The sequence below is a fragment of the Squalius cephalus genome (genome assembly GCF_949319135.1).
Source record: "Squalius cephalus genome assembly, chromosome: 13".
Classification (NCBI taxonomy): Eukaryota; Metazoa; Chordata; class Actinopteri; order Cypriniformes; family Leuciscidae; genus Squalius; species Squalius cephalus.
The window spans coordinates 36,534,208-36,561,325 of record NC_137134.1 but is presented as its reverse complement, the minus strand read 5'-3'; the positions used below and the strand labels follow the sequence as shown (position 1 = coordinate 36,561,325).

Here is a 27,118-nt window from a genome sequence, read left to right as displayed (position 1 = left end):
AAAGCTTGAGACATGGCTTTTACTGGTGAGACTTTTAGTTTTGTAATTAGGCTCTTAAAATTATACAAAACTTTGGATTTACATTTATATATATATCGGTTATCGGCTTTCAAATATGTGACTCTGGATCACAAAACCAGTCACGAGTCGCACGGGTATATGTGTGGCAATGGCCAACAATACATTGTATGGGTCAAAATTATCTTTTATGCCAAAAATCATTAGGATATTAAGTAAAGATCATGTTCCATGAAGATATTTAGTAAATTTCCTACCATAAATATATTAAAAAATATATTTTTGTGAGTGAATGCAGCACAATCGCCAACATAAATGCACAACTTTAAAAGAGATTTTCTCAATGTTTCGATTTTTTTGCATCCTCAGATTCCAGATTTTCAATAGTTGTGTCTCGACCGAATATTGTCCTATCCTAACAAACCATACATGAATTGAAAGCTTATTTATTCAGCTTTCATATGATGTATAAATCACAATTTAAAAAAATTGACCCTTGTGACTGGTTTTGTGGTCCATGGTCACATATAAAGAATTATCAGTTATCGGCTTTCAAATAAAAAGAATTAGCAGTTATCGGCCTTTAAATATAAAGAATTATCGGTTATCGGCTTTCAAATAAAAAGAATTATCGGTTATCGGGTTTCAAATTTAAAGAATTATGAATTATCGTTCTTTAAATATAAAGAAATATCAGTTATCGGCTTTCAAAAATAAAGAATTATCGTAATCGGCTTTCAAATATAAAGAAATATCGGTTATCGGCCTTCAAATAGAAATAATTATCGGTTATCGGCCTTCAAATATGAAGAGTTATCGGTTATCGGCTTTCAAATATAAAGAATTATCGTTATCGGCTTTCAAAAACAAAGAATTATTGGTTATCGGCTTTCAAATATAAAGAATTACCGGTTATTGGACAAAATTTTAATTTCAAAGCCAGATATTGCCTGTAAGTCCGTGTAAAGTCTACTGTGCTGTGCTTGTGAAAGCCAATTATAAAATAAGCCTATTATAAAAACAAAAGGCTCACCATGAAAAGCCATGTCCCAAACACACTTTAACAATGATGTTCTCATTATAATTGTATGTAGCCGATATGACAGACTTGTGTTGCACATGTTGCACTGAACTGTATTTTTCCTTCATATTTCAAGCTATTTAAAAGCATTATGGTGAACAGTGCGAATCTGAAGTGTCTCAGCTGAAGGAAATAATCTATTATTGATTGGCTTTAATATATCGGACACATTTTTATGTTAATGTTTTCATTACTTTGGAAGGTAATCTGATTACATGGCGTTGCCCCCAACACTGGCAAACATTCACATAAACAGTTTTGCATTTTGCTTCCAAATTAAACCTGCTTTCAGTTGTATCCATACACGAATAAATGTATTGGTTATCTGGCTTATTGAAACGCTCTTGTATTTAATATAACTCCAGGTTGTGAGTTTGTTTTACGCTGCTATATTTAATTGAATGTTTTGTAGTCGTACCGTATGCTCAGACCTGTTGCGGCAGGAATTGGTCAACGGCGCAGTAATAAGTTGCGCTTCAAGTCCACTCGTGTTTTTTTGAAATAGTGTTTTATGAGCATCAAAATGTTGTGCACACACTCATCTAACACATACATTCTCGACATAATGTCATCTCCTGTTTATGAAACAACCCTGCAGTCCTTTAAAGATGAGCAGAGACTGGAAAATAAGCCTGTGCCGGTGTGTGTGTGTGTGTGCGGTCGGTGTTGCATCACTGTGAAATGTTCTGTTGCTTGCAGCCTCTTTCCTCTCTCAGTCGATGTGTGAATATTTTTATATTCTGACTCCAGTTATGTCGGAACAGTGTCTGCTGTGGAGTGCACATATGTTTTTGGACATGTTTTCATATTTATTTTCCTACAGGTTCAGAGGGTTCTGAATAATTTATATGAAAACAAGAAGATTGCAAGCGCCACTCACAATATCTATGCATACAGGTATTTCTGTTTTCAATTCATTAAAAAAATCCTTTGCCGTTGCTAAGCAAATATTTTTTTCTTTTAGACAAATTAGTTCAACCCTAACTTTACATACTCCGTTTAGTCATTTGTGCAGTTTGTTTTATGTATATAGCCTCTGCCTTAGATTTGCATGTTTTTTTATCTATGAAATTCTATAGCTACTTTTTAAGATATTTAAAGAAAAATAGCAAGTTTTTGTATGTTGTAAATTTTTATGTTTACACTTTAAAAAATCCAATGTCGTAAGTAAAATAAATGTAATTCAAGATAAATTAATGAAATATTTTAATATTACAAAGCAATTTTGCTTATCAAGTAAATTTATCTTGTTTTAAAGTCCCCCTGTGGTGTAAATCCAGCTTTTAATGTTGTTTGTGTGTCTATGTGGTGTTTTTAATCTGCTTTAAGACGAAGCATGTGTAAATTCATAAGTCGACAGCATTGCTGAGTATTTCCTCCTTAAAACTGCAGTGAACCAAAGACAGTCTCAAAAACACGCTTTGAAATCGCTGGTGTTTCTGACGTCACAAACTACCTTGTAACCAATCAGATCAACGTGTGATCGTCAGCCAGTGGATCTCTGAGCTGAGTGAGTGAGTGGAGGCGGGGCTCATTTGCATATTCATAGAACCGCGCATACTAAATGAGGCGAGGGTGTCGAGTTACATTCAAGATATTTTAAGGCATTTTTTCAAGGAAAAAAGTTTAAATATGTAATTCTGGTGATTAAAGATGAGTTTTAAGTGATAAAATGATTGACAACAGTGAGACTTTAAGGAAGTTGAGATGTTTTTGCCTAAAAAACATCCTTAGAACAAGATCAAAATCAGATTTACAGATTTTTTTCTTAGTTTGTTATTCAATTGCAGGCAGTATTTCAATTATTTGTGCATTCGTAATGTTTGTGAGTGACGTGTGTGTTGTTACGCGAGCGTACCCCGGGGCGGTTCCTCAGGACATGATCAGTGACATACAGTATTGGAGGAGTGTGTGTGTGTGTGAGATTAAACCGCAGGTGATATTGACATTCAGCATGTTCCCGAAGCCCCTGGCGTATGAGGACATGAGGGTTTTCCGTTCTCAACCCAGTTTGGGAAGGTGAAGCCTGGAGCCGCCCAAAGCCTCAAAGTAAAGCTGATGTTTTAATTACAAGTTACAAGATCATTGGTGATTAAATATTGACTGCTGTCTGTCATTAACTTCAGAAAGATTGGATTGTTGTTTATTAACAGCTTGAGACTTTAAGGCAGGTATTCTTTAGCTAAATTTGCTAAAACAGGAGACTCACAAAAAATGGTAAAATAAATGTTCAAATGCAGATTGTAAAACACATTTGTAAGTAATATTGTTTTGTTTTGTTTTTTGTGGCTGTTTTTTGTTGCTAGTGTTAAGTTTTTTCATGCACTAGTCAATTTTAAGTTTTTGGGCTTTTCATAATGTAGTGGAAAGATCCAAAAACACATTTAAGTGTTTATTTTATTGCACTTTATCTATTTGCGTCTGTAGGTTTCCATTTTACACCGTGTCCTAACCAGACGCGATGCGATAAGATTCCAGCGGCAAATAATTAGTCTGTCCACACTAGACGCGGCACGACTGCGAGATGCGTCAAAATCAATCAAAACCCACAGCCAATCAGAACAGCGTGTGGGCGGAGTCAGCCAATCAGAACAGCGTGTGGGCGGAGTCTCGCGGCACCAGAGAGTAATCTCGACAGCACTCGCAAGAAAATGGATAAGTATCTACATAATCAAATTCACAAATATTACACCATTTAAACATTATTCAAATACTTAGGCTACTGAGTTACTAAAACAATCTTTGTCAAAGAATACACTTGTTTGTTCACAGTTTGAACGTTCTTGTTTCCATGTGTTTAATTTCAAGATCTGAGGTGAATTATCCACTGTTGCTTTTACAGCCTCAAAGCTGGAGCACTAAATGATATTCAAAGTCACATTACATGCTTTTAACATTAAATAAAGCACATAAACAGCACCCGAGATTATCATCGCCACACTTTGTGTTTGTTGTTCCAGCGCGACGTCGCAGAAAAATAGAAACCGTTTCTAAAATAGAATCATTGCGTGTCGCCGTCGCGGCTGGATAGGACAAGGACTGTCTTTGGTTCACTGCAGTTTTAAGGGGAAAATACTCAGCAATAGTGTTGACTAATGAATTTACACATGATTTGTCTTAAAGAGTATTAGAAACACCACATAGACACATAAACATCATTTGATTTCACAACATGATTTTATCTTGAATTTAGAGTCTATCGCTCTATCGGCCCCTTGAAAATTAAAGTTCAGTACCACCATATTAAGTACGTACAGTGAGACTGCATTGTTTGTGCCATGGACTTGAATGATAACACCAATACTTAAAAGAGCTTAGCAACTTTTATCTCATGAAAGGTGTTGTTGCTTTGTTACAACATTAATCTGGTGCTCTTCAGTCATTTTTGACAGAAAAAAATTACATTTTGTTTTTTTAGAATTTTCTACTTCATTGGAATGGTACGAAACTTGGTAAAGGTTTTGGCACTTGCTGTGATTGAACAAAAAAAAAAAGAATAATGGACATGATTTGAACATTTTAAATAGTCACACTTGTGCTCCTCGCGGTCATTGGAAATGAATGGAGACGAATTTCATCTAGTGGAAGTGTTTGGTACTGCAGCCAAACAACATCTTAAGGAAAGATAATTCTTTGAGATCTCAAACTTGTTTAGGTTTATGGCTTTGATTTTCTTGCAGTTTTAGAGTAAAACGTGTTTTTGAAAATATATGTTTCATATAAAAATTGAAAATAGCATTTTTCATAACAATAAATGTACAATTCTGTAACTTTTTTTAAAAACATTTTTCACGTCAGCAATAATCTGCCAAGTGTCGTCTTTGAAAAGAGATCAAACTTCAGTCTGTTGCTCTAAAACATTCAAGATTTACCACAGTTTAAGATGGAAATGTATTTTCAGGTCAATGCTCAAAAAGTGAATAAATGGATTATAAATATAATTTGGTTCCATAAAATCCCCTAAAAATACAAAATATTAAATAAAAAACATTATCAAACTAAAATATAGTACATTCATTTCATTGAGAGAAAAAATCTGTCATTTCTGACGACACACGAAGAGGGTTAATAGGAGACTTGATTTCCACTGTGACTTAACACCGATTGGCCACTTTATTCACATGAGATTATCTGCTCTCGTCTACGACACATATGATGAGCCGTGTGTGGTGAAAGGTCTCTCTGGGCAGCGATGTGTCTGTTGGCTGTTAGCGAACTGGCTGTCAACACTGGGTGTCATTCACTCCACACAACTATTCCCCAAATGATGGACCTTGTGGTCTCAAAACCCTCAATGTCGAGCCCAAAAACCTCAGCGGGGCGCCTACTTTCCCACACTCCTCCCTGTGCCTGATATTATTCCTCATCCAAATCCTCTTCCTATTTCGCTCTGAAATACACCCACAACCACAAAACCGCAGACGCCTCGCAAACACAATTATAATGCGAGTGAAAGTCACTGCGGGCTGTTTTGAGGAAAGTGGCCACTGAGGGCTCGCATGATTCTCGCCAAGTTTTTCCCACATTCATTTCACAATCCCCTCATGTTTTCATCAGGATCTACTTGGAGGATAAAAGCTCTTTCCTGCAGGACTGCGAGGATGATGGAGAAACCGCAGCGGGGGGGCGATTGCTGCATCTTTTGCAGGTAAATGTGTGTTTGCGTCAGGTGACAGATTGGCTAGTGGATGTTAATCAAGATATTATGAGTTCTATTGGGTTTTCTTTGTTCAGTTCTTTAATTATTTAACCCTTGTGCATTGTTCAAATTCACCACCCTTTCGTTATGTTCATGGCTGAAAACAGCCACTACTTTAAACTGCTGTAAAAATGTATCAGGTAAATATTTTTTTACATTTTTTTTTGCATAAATCTATTAATCAACTTCAGTCCTGTTCAAAACTACTAAATGTTTTTTAAAAAATCAGGATTTTAACTCTTTAATTGCCAAATTCATAAATGATGTCACTGATTTGGGGAAAAAAACATACAAAATGACTTATTTTCAATATAACGTGAATGTGGACTGGATTTTTTTTACCTTTTATCACAGTCTTGGACATGTCAAAGATTAGAAACAACTTTGGTTTTGATGCATTGTTAGTTTTTGTGCAGCATCAGATTTTAACTTTTTCTCCCTCATTTACTGTTCATGGCTGTTTTTGCCCCATTGACTTCCATTATAACCACATTTTTTGATTGCAAAGCCATGACACCATATAATCATGCATTTTTGATTGCTGGTGGTTTTCCCGGTTGGGAAGAGGTAAAATTGGTCATTTTTACTGTTGATAACCAGGTGGCACCATTAACCCTTTAGATAGGCCTGTGCAAAAAAAAAGCTTAATTTCTGGCTTTTACATGGAGTTATATGGAGTATAATAGGATATTTGTGTGTGTGTGTGTGTGTGAGAGAGAGTATGAGAACTCACCTATCTAAAGGGTTAATGGTGCCACCTGGTTATCAACAGTAAAAATGACCAATTTTACCTCTTCCCAACCGGGAAAACCACCAACAATCAAAAATGCATGATTATATGGTGTCATGGCTTTGCAATCAAAAAATGTGGTTATAATGGAAGTCAATGGGGCAAAAACAGCCACGAACAGTAAATGAGGGAGAAAAAGTTAAAATCTGATGCTGCACAAAAACTAACAATGCATCAAAACCAATGTTGTTTCTAATCTTTGACATGTCCAAGACTGTGATAAAAAGTAAAAAAAAAAATCCAGTCCACATTCACATTTTATATTGAAAATAAGTCATTTTGTGTGTGTTTTTTCCCAAATCAGTGACATCATTTATGAATTTGGCAATTAAAGAGTTAAAATACTGAATTTTTTTTAAAACATTTAGTAGTTTTGATCAGGACTGAGGTTGATTAATAGATTTATGCAAGAAAAATTGAAAGAAATATTTATCTGATACATTTTTACAGCAGTTTAAAATAGTGGCTGTTTTCAGCCATGAACATAACGAAAGGGTAGTGAATTTGCCCACAGTGTACTGTTTTCCCAAAATGTGTGTCAAAATAAGATTTGTCACCAAAAATCATTCCATTTGCTGAAACACGGAGAAAGTTATGGCCAAATTAAGACTCAAAAATACCCCGTAGTGGATGAAAACATCCCCAACAGCAAATAAGGGTTAAAGGTTTCACCCAAAAATGTACGTCTTTCAAAAGGAGAATGTTTAAACGATGTTCAAGCCGTCTTTTCCATACAGCCAAAGCATAAGAACCAGTATACAACCAAAGAACATGAAATGTCCAGTTCAAATATATATTTTACAACATATAAAATGCTTACCAAGGCTGCATTTATTTGATGAAAAATACAGTAAAAACGGTAATATTTTTACTATTTAAAAGAGTGGTTTTCTATTTAAATAAATTGTGAAATGAAATTTATTCCTGTGATCCAAAGCTGAATTTTCACAGGAATGAATCGTCATATTAGAATGATTTCTGAAGGATCATGTGACACTGAAGACTGGAGTAATGATGCTGAAAATACAGCTTTGATCACAGGAATAAATTTCATTTCACAATATATTAAAATAGAAAACAGTTATTTTAAATTGTCATAATATTTAACAATTTTTTTTTAATCAAATAAATGCAGCCTTGGTAAGCAGGAGAGGTTTCTTTTAAAAACATTAAAAAATCTTAGCGATCTACAACTTTTGACTGGTAGTGTATAAAATCATCTCCAAGGCTGCATTTATTTGAGGAAAAATACAGTAAAAACAGTAATATTGTGAAATATTTTTTACAATTGAAAAGAGTGGTTTTCTATTATAATATATTGTGAAATGTAATTTAGTCCTGTGATATAATAGGTTACATTTTTCAATATATTCAAATAGAAAAGTTTTCTCAAAATGTAATATTATTTCCGTTTTTCATCAAATAAATGCAGAACACAAGAGACTTCTCTCAAAACTATTCAAAAAAATCATGATTATTCTAAACTTTTGAGCAGTAGTAAGTGTATATCACCTAAACTCTGTGCCTGCAGGACTCAGTAAAGGCACCATTGCCTGGAAGCAGTGCTTTAAAGCACACGATCTTGAAGCATTCTTCAGGCTGTGCACGTATTAAAGTCAATGGATCATTTTAGCAGGCTTGTTGATATGCTGTGGGATTATCCATGCACTCCTCCTGTCTTGATCCCAATTCCATTCTTGCGATGTCAGATATTTGCACACGGATATGTCATTCATCCATAATCTTTCCTCTTATCTCCCCTTCTCTGATTAAAGGCATCAAAACCCTCCAGTGTGAAATACGACATGACACTGTAATCTCGAGACAGCATTTCCGTCAATAACCTTAGGCGAAAACGGAGCATCTGTGGTGGCGTTTTTCAAATGATCTTCAATGAAGTGAGGTTTAGTTTGTCGCAGGTGGTTTTGATTGGAACATCATGTATTATGAGTTTCAGTTGACAGACACGTCATTTCTAATTTTGCACAGATACTCCAGCGACTTCACTTTTCGCATCCGAGTGAAACGATTTCATTTATTGTTTTATACTTTATACAGTCACACAAAAATGATTCAGACAGCAGATTCAAATGTTGATTTTTTTTACTAGTGTGTGCAGGACACTATAGTTCATCTATTTAAGTGAAGAGAGCTAAATAAAGTAAACTGTGACATATTATACCTAAAACTTCTTCATACAGAGACTACCAGTGACATTTATAAACATTGGGACCAAAAATGATCCAGACACTTTGACCTGATCATGTTTTGCTGAAGTGTTTTTTCTTTAATTGCTAATACTCTTTTCACACACAGACTGAACAAAATGAAGCATTGCTTGGTGATTGGTTGAGCTAAACTGGTATTATCTAATTGTGTAGTTAAGTTTAACAGCTGACAGATATTCAACATAATTCATGTGTGAGACAGTCTAACAGAAGGACGGACAAAACCAGTCAAATATCAACTGAGATTACCATTTTCTAAACTATCGCGAATAAACTGTGATAATGTGAGAAATGTTGAAGATGTCTGAATAAATTTTCAGGCCTCGTCAAAATTTCGAAAGGATTCGATGGGAAAAATGCTGTAAGAATATAAAACATGGCCTGTTCGAGAGCTTCTTTGACCTCTTTCTTGGTGCATGAATGAAAACATTCCAGTGAAAACGAACAGCCGTTCACATGCGATCATTCAGCCTTTTGGAGTTCATCCCACTATTTCCTGTTTTCCGAATGTGACGGCATGTTTGAAAGAGAAAAGACTATTAATAGAGGTGGCATGTGCAGATGGCAGTGATCTTCCCCTTCTCTCCGGCGTTCATCCAGCTTCATCCCTGCGGCGCTGGGAAAAATACAACAAGCGAGGGCTGGAAACGCACTTGAGAGCTGTCATTCTTTTCAAAGGCCATATTTTGTCTTTTCTGCGCCTTTAAGCGACTCCTTTCCCAAACAGGGACTGACAGGCTACGTGCCGTCTCAGGGAAAATGTGGCATGAAGGAAACATTTGTGAATCTTTTCATGCACAACTTTTGTTTCAGTCGGACTGAATTCATTCCGATTGATGAATCTGATTAGTGTTTACATGAATGCAAATCGGAATAGATATTTTGACATGCATGAATATTTCAAGGCTTTTCAGTCCTATTGAGCCGTAAATCGGATTATTTGGTTGCATGTAAACGTAGCCAGTGATGCATCATTAAATGTAGTTTTTTTACTGTGGCAAACGCCGCTCACATTTGCTGATCATTCTGTCTCACAGATCCTGGATGTGCGTAACGTGCTGGTGGTGGTCTCTCGATGGTACGGTGGGATTCTGCTGGGACCCGACCGCTTCAAACACATCAACAACTGTGCCAGGAACATCCTCATCCAGGAGGGTTACACAGACTCAGTAAGACTAATGTACAAACATGTACAATGCAGACATTCAAGAAATACAGAGTTCTGTCATGAAACTCTGGTTCAGGATAACAGGTCCTTAACTCACATCGCTATCTATAGGGCACAGCTGATTGGTTCCTGCTGTATCAGTATCAGTAGTAGGGATGTGACGGTGAGGATATTTTTTTTCACCGGTTAATCGACACGTGACAACAACGGTAATATCACTGGCAGAGGCTTTTAAATCGCAAATTTAAAGGCGAAAGTAAAATGCGCGAGTCTCCGCATGTGCATTCATAATGGTGCGGAGCAGAGCGAGCGTTTTTCTATAGGAATGAACGTGGACACGTGCGCATTTTAGTTTCGCTTTCAAATTAACGCCAGTTTGGGGGCGGATTGCTTGAATTGAAGAGTTCAATAGCCTATTTTCTTAATGAAAAACACAACAAAACAGTACAATGACAAATTCGCTTAAAGGGGTGGTATAATGCCCTTTTCACAAGATGTAAAATAAGTCTCTGATGTCCCCACAGAGTGTGTGTGTAAAGTTTTAGCTCAAAATACCACAGATATTTTTACATAGCATGTTAAAGTCGTCACTTTTTGAGGGTGAGCAGAAACACACTGTTTTGTGTCTGTTCCTTTAAATGCAAATGAGCTGCTGCTCCCAGCACAGGGGGCGGAGCTTCAACAGCTTGCACTCACACAGACATGCACTGAAAATTTCTAAAACTTTTAGCCTTTTATGTTCAAACCGAAGTCAGACAAACAATGATGGAGAGACTCAAGAAGAAGTGACAACATGTAGAAGCAACAGGACATTTCTGAATGGTATTTATGTGTAGTTATCTTCTAGTCATTTATTAGCATATTCTGTCTTGATAATCTATAAATCGTGTTCAGGGGGCGGGGTTTATGTAAATTCTAGGGTTTGTGATGTCACTAACCCGGGAGGAATGTGGTGTAGTCCCTGCCAGCCGTTTGTTGTAGTCCTTAAAAAGTGATTTCTTTAAAAGCAAATATCTCCCTTTGCTTTGAACTTTGAGCGTTGTAACTTTGCAGATGTTGTTTATGCTCAAACAGCAACATTACACACTAACTAAAGTTAGAAAAGTCAAATCATAATCAACCACCCCTTTAAATTGGCGCTTTTTCACCAAATATTCCACCATCATCTTGTCAGTAAGCTCCTCACTCTCGTGATTAATGAAATCTGACTCCTGCTGCTGATCTTTGCTGCGACTCTCGTTCAGCTCACGGTTTATTAAGCAGACACGTTCAGTTTTTAATTGTAGTGTCTGTTCTCTAACTGAACTAAATGATTTTATTTTTAAAAAAGTATCTAATCGACGGTGGGGTGAGTTGCCGCGGTGGGCAAGTGGTGATACCGGTGTTGGTTCTGAACACCGCCAACACCGACTATCGTAGCATGATTAGGCAGTAGCCAATGAGTTTGCATGTTCAACCTTCATATACTTGGTCAGCATTTGTGCGTTAGCAGTGCAGTGCGCTTTCAGAAAATCCTCCACCGTCCCCAGCTCCACCTGTATAGATCTGTAATTCATGTCTGATAAATTGTACAGCATGTCGTGTATGTATTGGCAGTAGAAAATCCCGTATTTGGTCCCGCAAGACCAAATATATCAACATTGCCATACACATTACCATGCCAAACACTCTGAGGGCCCTATCTTGCACCCAGCGCAATTGACTTTGTACACCAACGCATGTATCATTCCTATTTTGCACCCGCGCACAGCGGACTTTTCCCTCCAGAGACGCATGTCGGTAAACTAGGAAATGAACTTGCGCTCCCGGGGGTGGTTCAGCGAAAAGAGGAGGTGTGTTCCGGAGCAAACGTTCCCTGGTGCTATTTTGCAGTTTCAGAAAACAATTCCACCACAGACCAGGAGAAACCTCGTCTAAAGTCAGTGGCGCGTTGCGCATGTTATTCATATGCTATTTTAAGGGCGCATGCTTGGCCATAATCAATGTAGCGTGTGCACAGCGCGCATACACTTTGCTTCTCTCATCTACACACAGACGCAGCAGTTCACATTTTTAGAAAACCATACATTATTACAAGGAAAAATATTACCACACGAGGGAAATTATTGTTGTGTCCATGAAGATGTGAAAAAATAGGCATAAATCTAGCTTACACATTTACCCAAATTATCATACGCCTGTTTAACTGAAGATAATTTGGGTGTGTTTCTCCATCCCCAATGTCACTTCTCTGTGTTTTACGGCCCTGACGAGAACGTCGGTCTCCTCGGCTGTGAACCGCTCCTGGCAAATCCGCCGTTATAATAGCAATCCGCCATGGAACAAGCACGCCTGCTCTTAAAGGGAATGTGAGATGTCGCTCTGATTGGTTTATTTCACGTTACGCCCAAACCACACCTATGAGTAATGAAGCGACTTCAGACCAACACATTTTAGATTTGCGTCGGACGCAAGAGTCATTTATCCCGCCGGTACAATAGCAACATCACCCGAGACCCGCCCACAAAGTTACTTGCGTTTCACGCTTGATACTTGCGTTTCAGATCGTTAAAATAGGGCCCTGAGAGTTATCATGAGAGAACTTTTAACAAAACCAAACATCATCATGAAAATCATTCTGTTCTAGTATGCTTTTTACTGGAAACACCTCTGCCACCTTTCTCTCTTGCAAAGGTTTCTGTTGACGCATTTATAGTTTTCTTTCTGAGATTTGTCTCGGGGACGTTTTTGAGTACTAAATGTTCAATATTCAATTTTTTGTTTACTTCTGTGAATTTCTATGAAGAGAAGCTCTCCTCTTGAGTGTCCAACAATCACAGTGATAAGGTCACACAAAAACCAGTTCTGAGGAGATTTGCCGGCACGCGCCTGACTTCTTCTGAGGATTCATTTGTTTGTTGTTTTCTTTCATTTCTGTGCAAATGAGGACTCGCGCACAGCTGTGGGGCTGCTATGGTTACCCGCATAATAGGGGCGCTTCGGTTTATATGCAGACATACAATTACACGCATGTGTGATATGATTGTTTAAGATTTTGCTAGAATTCATTTAAAAAACCTCGACTCAATTAAAGCAGCATCACATGGCTGAGGAAAACACAAGCGCAGGAAACCAAAGCTGTCACGTTTCATGAGCGCGAGATCCTATTTTGTGGCATGTCTTTGAAATTGGTATCACATCGTTACAGTGATTGGCGTTAGAAGCAGCTAAAAACACACCTTTCTTCTTCCGCTTCTATTTTAAGCCGTGGACTTCTGTGATTCCTTTGATTGTGGACTGGATGAGTTTGTTTCCGAACTCGACATCCTCAGAAGTTGTTTAGTTGAACCATCAAACCAACACCGCATTTTTTTGTCTAGTTTCCAGTCCAAATATCTAAACATTCTTAAATCAAGATGCATTTACTAGATGAGTAAAATTACATAATAAATTATATCTTGTTTTCCGAAAAAAACTAAATTAAGCGAGTTTTTGCTTAAAACAAGCTAAATTATCTGCCAATGGGGTCAGAAAATAATCTTTAATTCAAATGGAAAACAAGAAAAATAATCTTAATTCAAATGGAAAACAAGAACAAATAATCTTAATTCAAATGGAAAACTAGATTATTTTTCTGACCCCATTGGCAGATAATTTTGCTTGTTTTAAGCATCAACTCACTTCATTTAGATTTTTTTTTTTTATCGGAAAACAAGATTTCTTATGTCAATTTACTCATCTAAATGTTTCTTGATTTAAGAATGTTTAGATATTAGGACTGGAAACTAGACACAAAATACTAAGTAAGAAAAGCATTTTAAGCCGTGCACCACCAATACGACCAACATGCCTATTAAAGACCAGTGTGTCTTTTGTAATAAAAAATCTTAATCACTGTAATTTGAGCTTTTGGCTAATTTGCTTTGCTATTCCACTCTAGAACTATAACAGTAAGTGAATGTAGAGTCAAACCACTGCTTTAAAATGCATTAGCCAAGAGAGGAAATGTCCATGCAACACTAACCGTAGAGAATGCATTAATGCATCTTCCCTGTAATGTCAGTTCATCTGTAAAAGCTCAAAAACTCATTCTCACTGCCGTAATTGCGTGTATATTATACCGTCAAACCAAAATGTATTCAGACACCTTTAACATTTCTCACATTATCACAGTTTATTCGCTATAGTTTAGAAAATGGTAATCTCAGTTGATATTTGACTGGTTTTGTCCATCCTTCTGTTAGACTGTCTCACACATGAATTATGTTGAATATCTGTCAGCTGTTAAATTTAACTACACAATTAGATAATACCAGTTTAGCTCAACCAGTGACCAAGCGATGCTTCATTTTGTTCAGTCTGTGTGTAAAAAAGAGCATTAGCAATTAAAGAACAAACACTTCAGCAAAACATGATCAGCTCAAAGTGTCTGGATCATTTTTGGTCCCAATGTTTATAAATGTCACTGGTAGTCACAGTATGAAGAATTATTGGGTATAATATGTCACATTATTTTGCTCTCCTCACTTACATAGATGAACTATAGTGTCCTGCACGCAAAAAAATATCAAAAATGATATCTGGTGTCTGAATAATGTTTGGTTTTACTGTAGTTCTTGGTTGCGTCATGCACATTTTGTCTTCAAGAAAGAATGCAAGAATCAGATTTTGTGCTTTTAATGTTGTAGTTTTAGCCTGAGTAATACACATGATTGTAGACATTGATTCCCTGACGCTGGGATACATCACGCTGTTCTGTCAGTGTGAGGATGAGTGTTACGTTATCGTCACAGTTTGAGCCGCCTGATCATTATGTTCTGTCCACTGCGGCTCTACAGTCATTAACATACAATGCATAATAACAGCATTGCTGAGCAGAATAGCCAGAGACGTCACGCGTGGATTCATAAAAATAGACTCATTCATTTGGACACTATTGGGTCCCTAGAGACACAATTTAAATAAGAAAACAGTTCAGAGCAAGTTAACAAGCCTTATACTCGCACATGTTGAGAATTGGTCAAAATGACAATGCCATGATTTGTGGCACAGTTGCTTTATATTGCATCAGCAATGCAAAATTTCATCCTTGTACTCGCAAATTTATACCTCGAATGATTGAATTTGAAAACTTATGTAAGAAACCAGTTTTTCACTGGATCTGATTCAGGAAATTGTACATTTTTACCCTTTGTGAAGGCGTTTTGTCTTTCTCCTTAACCGTGTTAAAACACACTCTCACGTTTTTATGTCAGACCCTTCAGTTTAATCAAGCAAATTCTTCTTAACACGAATGTTTGATTATTTAATTACTTTTGATTATATGATTTAGATATTATTTAATCAAATAGATCGCTTCAGACACAATGACAACTTATCTCAGATACTTGATATATCTACATTGCCATTGTGATGCCCATATGACGTGATATATGAACAATATGGTAACACTTTACAATAAGGTTCATTAGTTGACATTAGTTAATGTATTAACTAACATCAACTGAGCATTTGCTACTATATTAGTTAATCTTTGTTAATGTTAGTTAAGCTGTTCACAGTGCATTAAATAATGTTAACTAATACAACCTTTGATTTTAATAACGTATTAGTAAATGTTGAAAATAATACTAACTAAGATTAATAAATTCTGTAGAAGTATTGTTCATTCTTAGTTCATGTTAACTAATGAGCCTTATTGTAAAGTGTTACCAACATTATAAAGAAATATCACGTAAATTACTAATAAATAAAAGATATGCTGATTTTTTTGCCCCCCAAAAATAAACTATAGCAAAAATATTGTTCGGCATCATAGCTAGTTTTTGTTGCTTAATTGTAAATACTGAACATTCATGGGTGACGTGAGCATTTTTTTAACACTTTTAACACTGATGAAGCATCTTAGTGAAATTTAAGGTTAAAAACAAATGAATGTTTTTGACGTTATTATAAAAAATATATATATAATGTTACAGATTTCTCAGTTTCATTTCAGATTTCCTTTATACACGAGTTTTATTACTTCTCTTTTATGATTTACTTTTTATTTTTCTCTATCAGGAGGAAACATCCAAAGCTGGAGGGAAGAACAAAAGGTCGAAGGGCAAGAAGGCAAAGTGAAAAACCCCAAACACCCCCAACCTGGAACAGATGAAGACTGGAAACCGGTTTCAGACTCATACAACTCATGATAAACTGAGGATTAAACATCCTGGATGTCCTGAACTGGTTTGTGTATGCAATCGAGTTTAATGCTCTGTTGCTACGAATTATGTCACACTAAGTGCTCTGTGCTTTTGTCTTATGAATAAAGATTTTTATGAAACACAAATTGATTTGCAAATGAGAGTTGCCTGAAGTCACAAGGACAAACGAGTGTGAAACAGGTAATACATTCATCAGCGACCTTTGAACCTTTCTCCAGTTTAATGATGCTCTAATAATGTAATTTGATAAAGCCTGACAAAAGCAATCTAAGCTTTTTCCGTGAGCGTAATCCCGGGAATGTCCGTTTTAGATTGACTCATTTTTTTTTAACACCAAATGTCAACGCAAAAGTGGTTTGATTGTCAAACGTCCATTATGACAGTCTATTTAGTCCCTCGACGCTCTCTAATTTAGCGTTTTCACTCATGCTTAACCTTTTGAATATTGAACTCCGTTATTTTACCAATCAATCTTTGCAGGCCAAGAGTCCACCGCCACCTGGTGAGCTTGCTACGCTACGACTAGCATGCTAATTGTCCTTAATGAGCTCATGTGAGAATAACTTGATGGCTTTGGCGCTCAGTGTCCTAATAAACAGATGCTAGGTCATGGGGGAACCAAATGAAGGCTGGGTTGGAGTTGGAGGCACTTGCAGAGAGGTTTGGTGGCGTGTCTCGGAAAGAAACTTGTTGGTTTGCGTTCAAGCATCCCTGAATGATTTCAAGTCTTAAACCTCTGATGGTCTTCGGGGTTTTTTTGACCCGCAAATGACTTTTGCTCAAATTAAAAAAAATGTTCCCTTTGTCCAAATGGTATGAAACCTTCTACGGCTCTCAACACTTTCTAGATCTACAAAAAATAAATACATTGGAATGATATCTGTTTTTATGTTAGCGTGACAAAATTTGTGACACTCGTGGTCTTCGGGGTCTCTGGAGACCCCGCAATCAAAATAGACAAAATTCATCATCAAAATCAGAAACAACGCAGAACACATCGACAGAAATGGCACAAATAAAGTGGCACACTTCCACCAATGCAAAAAACATCCACAATGCTAAATTATATTGCTCACAACACGCGTACACACACAGACACACACATATATAGAGGAATACATTTTTGAGACTGCAGAAGTCATGCGGTTTACCATGCTTACTGCCTGCAATGCATTGACGCATAAACACCTGCAGTGCACTGTAAACGAGACTGTATGAGATGAAACCACCAATTATTGTTCCTCGTTGTTTGATTTTTTCCCCATTTACTGATTTCTTTTACTAAATTTTATCTTTTTACTGCTTTATTTGCTCACTTGTTATTGCTGTTCAGTTCATGTGTTCATATGTAATATAACTGTTCATTTCTGTTCATTTTTGTTCTGTTACAGTAAATGTTGATTAAAATTGTAGAATTATATTAAAAATAGATAATTGAAATAAATGATAAAATCTTAAGACTCCAACATTTCTCTTTGTAACATTTTGTTCAGGTTTGATTCTAATCATAATGTAACATTATTGAAAAACTGGGGTTTTTTCAGTACAAAAAAATACTAAACTTTGACAAAAAATATTTTATTTTTGTTATAATTGTGATTTTATTATATTTAGATATGAATTCAACAGAATCCAACTTGTGAAAAGATATCTTTCAGGTAGTCAAATAGCAAATAGCATATAGTGGAGCTCTATAGCCATCTAGTGGTTAAAGTGATTTTTTTTTTTTTTTTTTTACTGCATTTTCCAAAAAATGGGTATAAATGTTACATTAAACCATTTAAAATTATCCATGTTATCCCCATGAATGAAAGTTAGAAATCTGGGTCTTTTATAAAGTGAATTTTACATCAAATGCTGTTTTTTTGTAAAAAGCCTATTTAAATAAATGTTTATTTATTTATTTATTTATAGAAATTTAAAAGATATCATAAATCCTCCAAAAACTGCACAAATGTTGAGTAAAAACATTAACAAACAGAGTAAAATTGCATTTGTAAAAAAAAAAAAAACCTATTATCTTGTTACAAAATTAAATGTTATTGTCTGGGGTCTCTGGAGACCCCAAAAAACACGAGTGTGGACAGAAACGAAGACCATCAGAGGGTTAAACCTCCATTTTGTAACAGACGCACGTTTATTCGAGCACTTCTGTCAGTGAAACACCACACTATGCCTGTAAAACATTGAGATAAATATCAGGAAATATTGGTAACCTAAATAATATAAGAAAGTTACATATTGTTTAAAAAACATGTTTTATATTTCCCGACAAGGATGTGTCATATAGAGGGATGTAGGACACGAAAGTCATTCTCTTTTCTAATATCTTCATGTTTTCTCCTGAAGTTCACTTGTTATAAAAGGTCTGAAGAGAGAATTGCATCTTCTGCAGTGTCATTTAGGCCATGTTTGATTTTGTGCTGCCGGAGAAAGCGAAAACTAAAATCCCAAGCGTGTGTGAAATGCGCTATACAAATAAACTTGAAGTGCCTTACCATAACACATCTAAATAACTCTAACCCTGCTTTAAATCACATGCAATTTGGCTTCAGGAAGAACTATTGCACAGAAACAGCCGTTCTGCACTTCACAGAAAAAGTAAGAACACAACTTGATAAGGGAGGAGTTGTTGCCGCTGTATTCTTGGACTTGCGTAAAGCCTTTGATACAGTGAATCATGATGTCCTTATTTCCAATCTTTCTAATTTTAATTTTTCAGCACAAACACTAGCATGGCTCTCATCTTACTTGTCAAATAGGATGCAGTGTGTTAGAATTAAAGATGCACGCTCCAGCTATATGAAAAACGCAATGGGCGTGCCTCAAGGTTCTGTATTAGGTCCTTTACTGTTTTAGTCTTTATATTAATGATCTTCCACAGCACTGTTACGGTGTTGATATACAATTATATGCCGATGACACTGTTTTGTACACCCATGCAAAAAAATGCTCAGCTAGCAGCTGAGAAATTAACTCATGCCATGCAAGGTGTTGATGAGTAGCTTGAAGAATCTTGTCTTACCTTGAATATCAGCAAGACAAAAGGTATGTTCTTTTATAAAACCTCAAACTGCAGACATTTTTATTAAAAAATGAATCAACTGATATAGTTACTGATTTAAAATATCTTGGTATAATTTTAGATTCGAATCTTAACTTCCAAGAAACATATCAAGAAAATGACAAAAGTGTTATTTGTATGTTTTTTTAATGGACTGCAGATGTAAATTAGCCTGTGGCTAACTCTGGTACAATGCATCAAAAGGTAACATTTATGTTGGAAATTGTACATGGTCCCTAATAATAATAATAAATAAATAATAATAATAATAATAACAAGCACAAACTGGGTTAAATAGAATTTGATGTGCAGCAAAAAGAAATCAGGCCTATTATATTCGCATTTCTACTGTGGTAAAGTAGAGAAAAAACGCTGTAGGACAAATTAAAAGCGAACCAAAGGAGGAAATGTTTATAATCCCCTGCGAAGATGAGGACGTGAGTGAAGATATGGGGAACAGAAGCAAGATATTCCATGTCCATCGTATTAACTACTGGAATATTGTCAAATTCGCTGATGACCAGATCGCAAAACAGAATACAAAGCCGACAAAGCTTAAATTTATGGGCTCGTTTATGTACCGCTGTTCGGCACGAATCCAGATGTTTCCACGGCTGCGATGTAATATTTAATTGCTAACCTATTATTTATTTAGTAAACAAAGCTTTCTGCTTCACTCGTTTCTTTATATTTAAGTAAAACTGTAAAAAAAAATTTTTTTTTGATTTTAGCGGTAAAAGACTGTAAAAATGCTAAGGTGAAAACCTTTTAATTGGTTAACAGAAAGTTTCCGTACCACATACGGTGAATAACTGTCATAGATCTAACCGTACATTTAATGTAATTTTACAGCAAAATACCGTTAAATTTAAGTTTTTGGAAGTGAAAAAGAACAAGTTATTGTATAATTTACAGTGAAAAAACGTAAATTGACCACAATTCCTTGCGTGACACTTCACATTTGATGTATTCTTCGTAGTTTTTCTTCGTTTTTTATAATCAGTTATGTACATTAGGGTTTTATGTTACATTTAATGCTCTTAAATGAATGTTTATTGCATTTTTAAAATGTCATGTGTGTTACCATGATGGTGTTTATAGTATTTGTGTGAATGACACTGTGCAGCTTCTATAAATAAGTTTTAATTTTCTCAGTTTGTGGGAAAGCTGCTTGTGATGAGCTTTGATTCATCATGTGACTCTCATCACTGCTGTGATTGGTGGTTGTCAGTGTATTGCAACGGTACAAAACAGATATTAGATCTTCAATAGATTGGTAAATTAACATATCGTAATGAAATACCTTTTTTACTGTAAATTTAAGTGAAGTCTGTAAAACCTAAAATGTTGCTACCGTATTTTTTACAGTAAATTTCTGATCAATCACAGCTTTTTACCGTAAACTTAACGGATTTTTTTTTTTTAGAGTGTACATTCAACTGTCACTTTAATCAATATTCATTTATTCAAATCCCTTGTTTTTGAGCCGGATAAATACCGCTCTGACTGAATTATGAATAGCGTTAGTGTAGTTTGTTTGTAGCTTGTCATGTATCTAACTAGTTTTGAAGGAGTAGCTGCCCATCGATTAACTCCTACTTTTTAACCTTAAAGGGTTAGTTCACCCAAAAATGAAAATTCTGTCAGTAATTACTCACCCTCATGTTGTTCCAACCGCGTAAGACCTTCGTTCATCTTCGGAACACAAATTAAGATATTTTTGATGAAATCTGAGCCATGTCTCACTCCTCCATAGGCTGCTATGTGACCGAAACTTGCTGGCCCAGAAAAGTTATTAAAGAGATCGTTAATATAGTCCATGTGACTCCAGTGGCTCAATCTTAAGTATATCAAGCGACGAGAATACTTTTTGTGCGCAAAAACAAACAAAAATAACGACTTTATTCCACTTTTCATTTCCTTCTCTCTGGGCCTCGTAGTGTTTTTGCGCAGCGCGTCTGTGTTGCACGTCATCACGCATCACACACATGACCGGCGTCGGCCAATAGTGAGCCTACGTGGTGACGTGAACACAGACGCGCTGCGCAAATAGACTACGCGAACCAACTAGAGGCCCAGAGAGAAGGAAATGAAAAGTGGAATAAAGTCGTTATTTTTGTTTGTTTTTGCGCACAAAAAGTATTCTCGTCGCTTGATATACTTAAGATTGAGCCACTGGAGTCACTTGGACTATATTAACGATCTCTTTGATGACTTTTCTGGGCCAGCAAGTTTCGGTCACATAGCAGCCTATGGAGGAGTGAGACATAGCTCAGATTTCATCAAAAATATCTTAATTTGTGTTCCGAAGATGAACGAAGGTCTTACGCGGTTGGAACAACATGAGGGTGAGTAATTACTGACAGAATTTTCATTTTTGGGTGAACTAACCCTTTAACTTTAACATAATTTTTTTTTTACAGTGAGCATTCACGTACAAAAAAAAAGTGTTTTGGCGGATCACCACCAGTGATGAGGTTGCACAGCCCCATATACTCAGAATGGTTTGCGACCGGTGAATCTTCTGTGGGAATGAGTCATTTAGAGAAGATACTCAAGTGATTTTTGAAGTCTTGCCTCATTCTCCAAGGCACACACACATTTCATCCTCTTAAATACCTTTGGGTCTTTGACATCCCGGCCTCAGCACTAGTCGAACTCCTCTTATTTTCACCCTCATGCATGTGTCTATTCCCTTTTCTCTGGACTATTCTTTCATCCCTCTCTCTCTCTCCCTGTGTTCCTTCTAATGAATATTAATGCATTTCTGACTGTCAGCCCCTACCCTTTCAGATTCAGTTGCTTGCTTCGACTCGAGGGACGTTGCTAAATGCTTTGGTGGGCTTTTGCTGTGACATGCTTTCTATGTATAAGGGATAAATCTGCCTTGAATGCGAATCTTGCTCAGGGCCTGTTTGTCATCTCTTGTTTGCCCTGATTAACGAGTGCCTTTTATTCGGTCCAGAATGAATATGAAAACTGTTTCCACAAAGGACAACTCAGTTTCTGGCAAGGAATCAAGCTTCTTTCTAAATAACCCTAAGAAAACACTATGATGCTTCTTAAATTGACTAAACCAACTTGCTGTGTGCTCAGGCGTCTCATCTGTATTCGACTAACATCAGTTCTGTTACACATTTAAACATCCTGAGGGCCAGATTTACTAAACAGGGCAAATTAGTGTGAGAGCGCTATAATCCCATAAAAGCGAGTATGTGAGTGGAAAGTTCAGCGCTTGATCTACTGACGACATGCAAATTAAAGAACACATACACAGTCAGATCATTTCCATAATCACCAGTGCAATCTAGTTAGGGTCTGGTTTAAAGGGGTAGTTTACCCAAAAATGAACATTACACCATGATTTACTCACCCTCAAGTCATCCTAGGTGTAGATGACATTCTTCTTTCAGACGAACACAATCAGAGTTATATTAAAAACATGTCCTGGCTCTTCCAAGCTTTATAATGGCAGTGAATGGCCACTTTTATGGACTTCAAAAGACTTCAAAGCCATTATAGAGCTTGGAAGAGCCAGGACATTTTTTAATATAACTCTGATTGTGTTCGTCTGAAAGAAGAATGTCATATACACCTAGGATGACTTGAGGGTGAGTTAATCATGGGGTAATTTTCATTTTTGGGTGAACTATCCCTTTAAGACGTGGTAAATAAGGGCGTAAACGAGCGCAAACCTTAGTAAATCACCTTGCATGATTCATTTAAATACTCTCCTCACATAAATACTGCGTCTGAAAGGGAAACTCCTACAAATGCATATGCAGTAAGATCAGCCGCAAAAACAACCCTGCCCACGCCTTTTCAGCGCTCATTTTTCACTGTGTCTTTTGCAAGTCCGGACAGTAGGTTTTTAACGCCAAAAGAGGGTTTGCGCTGGAAGCTGTTAGTAAATCTGGCTCCTAGTGAGGAATCTGGCTAGAAATAACTCCATGCTGTGCTTTGGCACAGATCTGTAACATGCTAATTGGCAGTTTGATGGAGAAATACTTTATGGTGACATGCAAGGATTAGGTCGACTTGGATTTCTGCCGCGGATTCAATGTTTGGTACAAATAACTTGAAAACGCAATCCAATCAATGCTCCAAATCACCAATGTCTTTTATTTCCTCCACTGTAAGAAGAGTTTGCCCAAAGGGAAACTACAGTCAAACCAAAATGTATTCAGACATCTTCAACATTTCTCACATTATCACAGTTTATTCGCTATAGTTTAGAAAATGGTGATGAAACATGAGCAGAACTCAGTTGATATTTGACTGGTTTTGTCCATCCTTCTGTTAGACTGTCTCACACATGAATTATGTTGAATATCTGTCAGCTGTTAAATTTAACTACACAATTAGATAATACCAGTTTAGCTCAACCAATCACCAAGCAATGCTTCGTTTTGTTCAGTCTGTGGTTAAGAAGAAAAAACACTTCAGCAAAACATGGTCAGGTCAAAGTGTCTGAATCATTTTTGGTCCCAATGTTTATAAATGTCACTGGTAGTCACAGTATGATGAATATTTGGGTATAATATGTCACAGTTTACTTTATTTAGCTCTCTTCACTTACATAAATGAACTATAGCTAATCCGACATGCTAATCGTCTGTTTGATGCGACCGACATGTGAGAGTAAATGCAATATTGAACTTTGGGACTCGACTTGACCGGATAATATCCCTCCAAGCACAAACCACAAGAGAGAGCCATTAGCATTGCATGAAAGTGGCTAATTTGCATGGAGGATAAGAAACTCTTCGCTTTTGTGTACTGGCCGACAACAGTATCAATGCATAATATTAATCGTGGGAGAAATCAAATCAGCACATTAGCTGTTCTCCGCCGAGACCCCGAGGAGCGAGAAGACCGGAGCAGAATAGAAATTCATGTTGTTTTCTGGTCTGAAGTGGCTTTGGGAGACGGACGCTGTTGTTTGTTCAAACGAGGGTCAGGGCTCTTCATCTCTGGAGATCAGACATCAGAAGGCTTGCTTTATAAGAGTCTCTCCTACTTCTTTACAAGGTGAGAGAGCAGATCCCCATTGAAAAGAGCTGTAGCTCTCGCTCTGGGCGTTAGGAAGACGACGAATACTACGAGAATAAAGCAACAAAGAACTTGATTGCTAAAAAAAGCCACTTGGCTTCTTTTCCATGTTATCTTCTTCTGGCACCTGCTTCTGTTACTGCAAGTCCAAACACTTTAATGTCTGAAATTCATGCTTATTAGCAACATGACAACCTGAAACAGGACTATCAAGGCTTTAACCCTTTCAATACCACAACTCACTAGCAAAAAAAGCTGTGGGTTGGGGCACTAGCATGGTTGTTGGACATGGTTCCTATGTGTTATTTTGAACAATATTGCTAACCAAATTGACATTTCCTCAAGAAGCAGAAAGGCATTAGTGCTTGTTTTCAGAGAATCCATCTTGAATAGAGGTATTTTTGGTTAAAAAGACATTGATAAATCAGTATTTAGTCTAGTTTGCCCCAAAATGTTTAATTCTGTCAATATTTAATAACCCTCACGTCGCTGCAAGTTTTTGGAACAGAAGATATTTAGAAAAATTTTGCAGTGCTTGTGCCAATGGGATCCAATGTCGTTCGTTTGGACCGCAGATTAAAATAAGTCATTCCTCTGTTCTAAAATATCACATTTTTGTGTTATACTATGAGTAAATTCTCATTAAGACTAGCTTCGAATGATCTAACCATTGGCATTTCCTCAAGAAGCAGAACTGCACACAACATTATCACTTGTTTACAGAGAATCCATCTTGAATAGAGGTATTTTTGGTTCCATTGGCAGATTAAGCGTAAAATCAGTTTAGATTCTTTTAGCAAATTGCTTTTTCAACAGAGAAAATGACATTGATAAGTCAGTATTAAGTCATTATTTATTAAATAACCCTGCAGATCTGTTTGATTGTCTTTGGAACAAGACATTTTGAAAAATATATTTTGAAATTGGTCATAGGTCGTTTGGACCCCAAAAACTTTTTTTTTGTCATTCCTGTTTTAAAATATCTCATTTTTGTGTTATACTGTGAGTAAATTCTCATTAAGACTGGCTTCGAGTGATGAAGAAAAGCTAGTGTACTGTATGTGCACTTGTACTGTTCAGTGGTTTCAGGACCACGGACAGCAACTCATGCGATCCACCCTTACTTTCTTCAAAACATCCCTATATCCAGTGTTTGTGCCTCACCTATATACATCAAACTATGTCTGCTTTTATGAGACTTGATTTTCTAGTCGCAAAAAGAGAAGCATTTAAGGGGAAAAAAGTAATGTAATGCCTTTAACATCATGTTTTGGCTGACCAAATGGGTTTGGTTACCAACATTCTTCAAAATAACAGAGGAACCATTGACTTTCATTGTATGGATAAAAAAACACAGACATTTCTCTCAATATCTTCTGTTATGTTGGAAACAGTTTTGGAACGACATGACGGTGAGTAAAAGCTGACAGAATGATCATTTACATTCATCTGTAATGACAGATTGAAAAGACAAAGCTATTCTTGGATGCTTGTATCAGAGAGTTCCTCCATAAACGATATCCATTTATATGATTTATACATTTGTTTCACTGCACTTTTTTAAAGCCACACTTGAATGGCTCCCCGGCCTTTCAAGTGACCCTCTTAGGAAGCAATTGGTATCGCTGTCGGGGACTATAGACAAGAAATCCAGGGTTAAGAGCCCAAGGGTTAATTTTCACTCCATAATTAAAGAAAAATGGCACATTTAAAAGGGTTTTAGAGGAATTTAACCACACAACTGCTGGAACTAATGGAAGCTAAAGGAGCTGCACCATGCAGTGCTGCTAAACTGTATTTCACAGATGCACCGTTGTTTCAGTATCAGTGTTGTGCACGTGTGTGTGTGTGTGTGTGTGTGTGTGTGTGTGTGTGTGTGTGTGTGTGTGTGTGTGTGTGTGTGAAACTGCTTTCGTCTGCTGCACAGCTGAGAAGGAGCTCAGGGCTAAAGTTGTCTTTTGTGTCAGTGGGGAAATGACTCACGCAGGAAAAGAAGACCACATCTCTGACAGCGAGTGTAATTAAGGATTTTTTCTAACTTTGGTGAGTGTGTTTAGAGAGAGGAGGCGTACTGTACATGATGTACAATTTAAAAACTTAAGTGCAATTATGGAGTTTATTTGTAGGCTGATGGGGTTTATTTGTTAGCGTGATGTTTTGGCTGGCAGAGTCATTCATGTTTGTCTTTTTTTACTTTACCCTCTGGTGCGCTTCGGTCATTTTTGACCGAAAAAATTACTTTTGATTTGTTTTTGGGGGTTTTTCTTCATTGGAATTGTACAAAACTTGGTAAAGGTTTTGGCACTTGCTGTGTGAACACAAAAAAATTGAAAAAAATAAATAAAAATAGACACACTTGTGCTCCTCGCAGTCAAAAATGAATGGAAGACGAATTTCTTCTAGTGGAAGCGTTTGGTACTGCGGCCAAACAAAATCATTTTTTTCTTCTCATTTTTTTGAGATATCAAGCTCAAATTTTGAGCACAATTTGTTTAAATTTATAGCTTTTATTTCCCACAGTTGTAGAGTAATACAGTTTTTGAAAATATATATTTTCATATAAAAAACTTTTGCGCATTTTTCATAACTATAAATATAAAATTCTGTAACTTTTTTTTAAGTTCACTTTTTAAAACTTTTTCACTTCCGCAATAATATCCCAAGTGTCGTCTTTGAAAAGAGATCAAAATTCAATTTTTAAAGTTTACGACAGTTTAAGCTGGAAATTTAATATTCAGGTCTATGCTCAAAAAAGTGAATGAATGGATTATAAATACAGTGTAAATATAATTTAGTGCCATAAAATCCCCTAACAATACAAAATATTAAA

The 27,118-nt window shown here is 36.5% G+C and overlaps 1 protein-coding gene across 8 annotated transcripts in view; it reads left to right on the top strand.

The window, feature by feature from the left end:
- Window positions 1-17,636, top strand: part of impact (impact RWD domain protein) — a 44,598-nt gene extending 26,962 nt beyond the window's left edge. For all 8 annotated transcript variants that reach the window (XM_079891321.1, XM_079891317.1, XM_079891319.1 and 5 more), the window contains 4 exons: window positions 1,923-1,996; window positions 5,657-5,747; window positions 9,854-9,985; window positions 16,027-17,636. In XM_079891321.1, the coding sequence (XP_079747447.1) occupies window positions 1,923-1,996; window positions 5,657-5,747; window positions 9,854-9,985; window positions 16,027-16,086 (357 nt within the window). In that variant the 3' untranslated portion in view covers window positions 16,087-17,636. The remainder of the gene's footprint in view (window positions 1-1,922; window positions 1,997-5,656; window positions 5,748-9,853; window positions 9,986-16,026) is intronic.
- The last annotated feature ends 9,482 nt before the right edge of the window (window positions 17,637-27,118 follow it).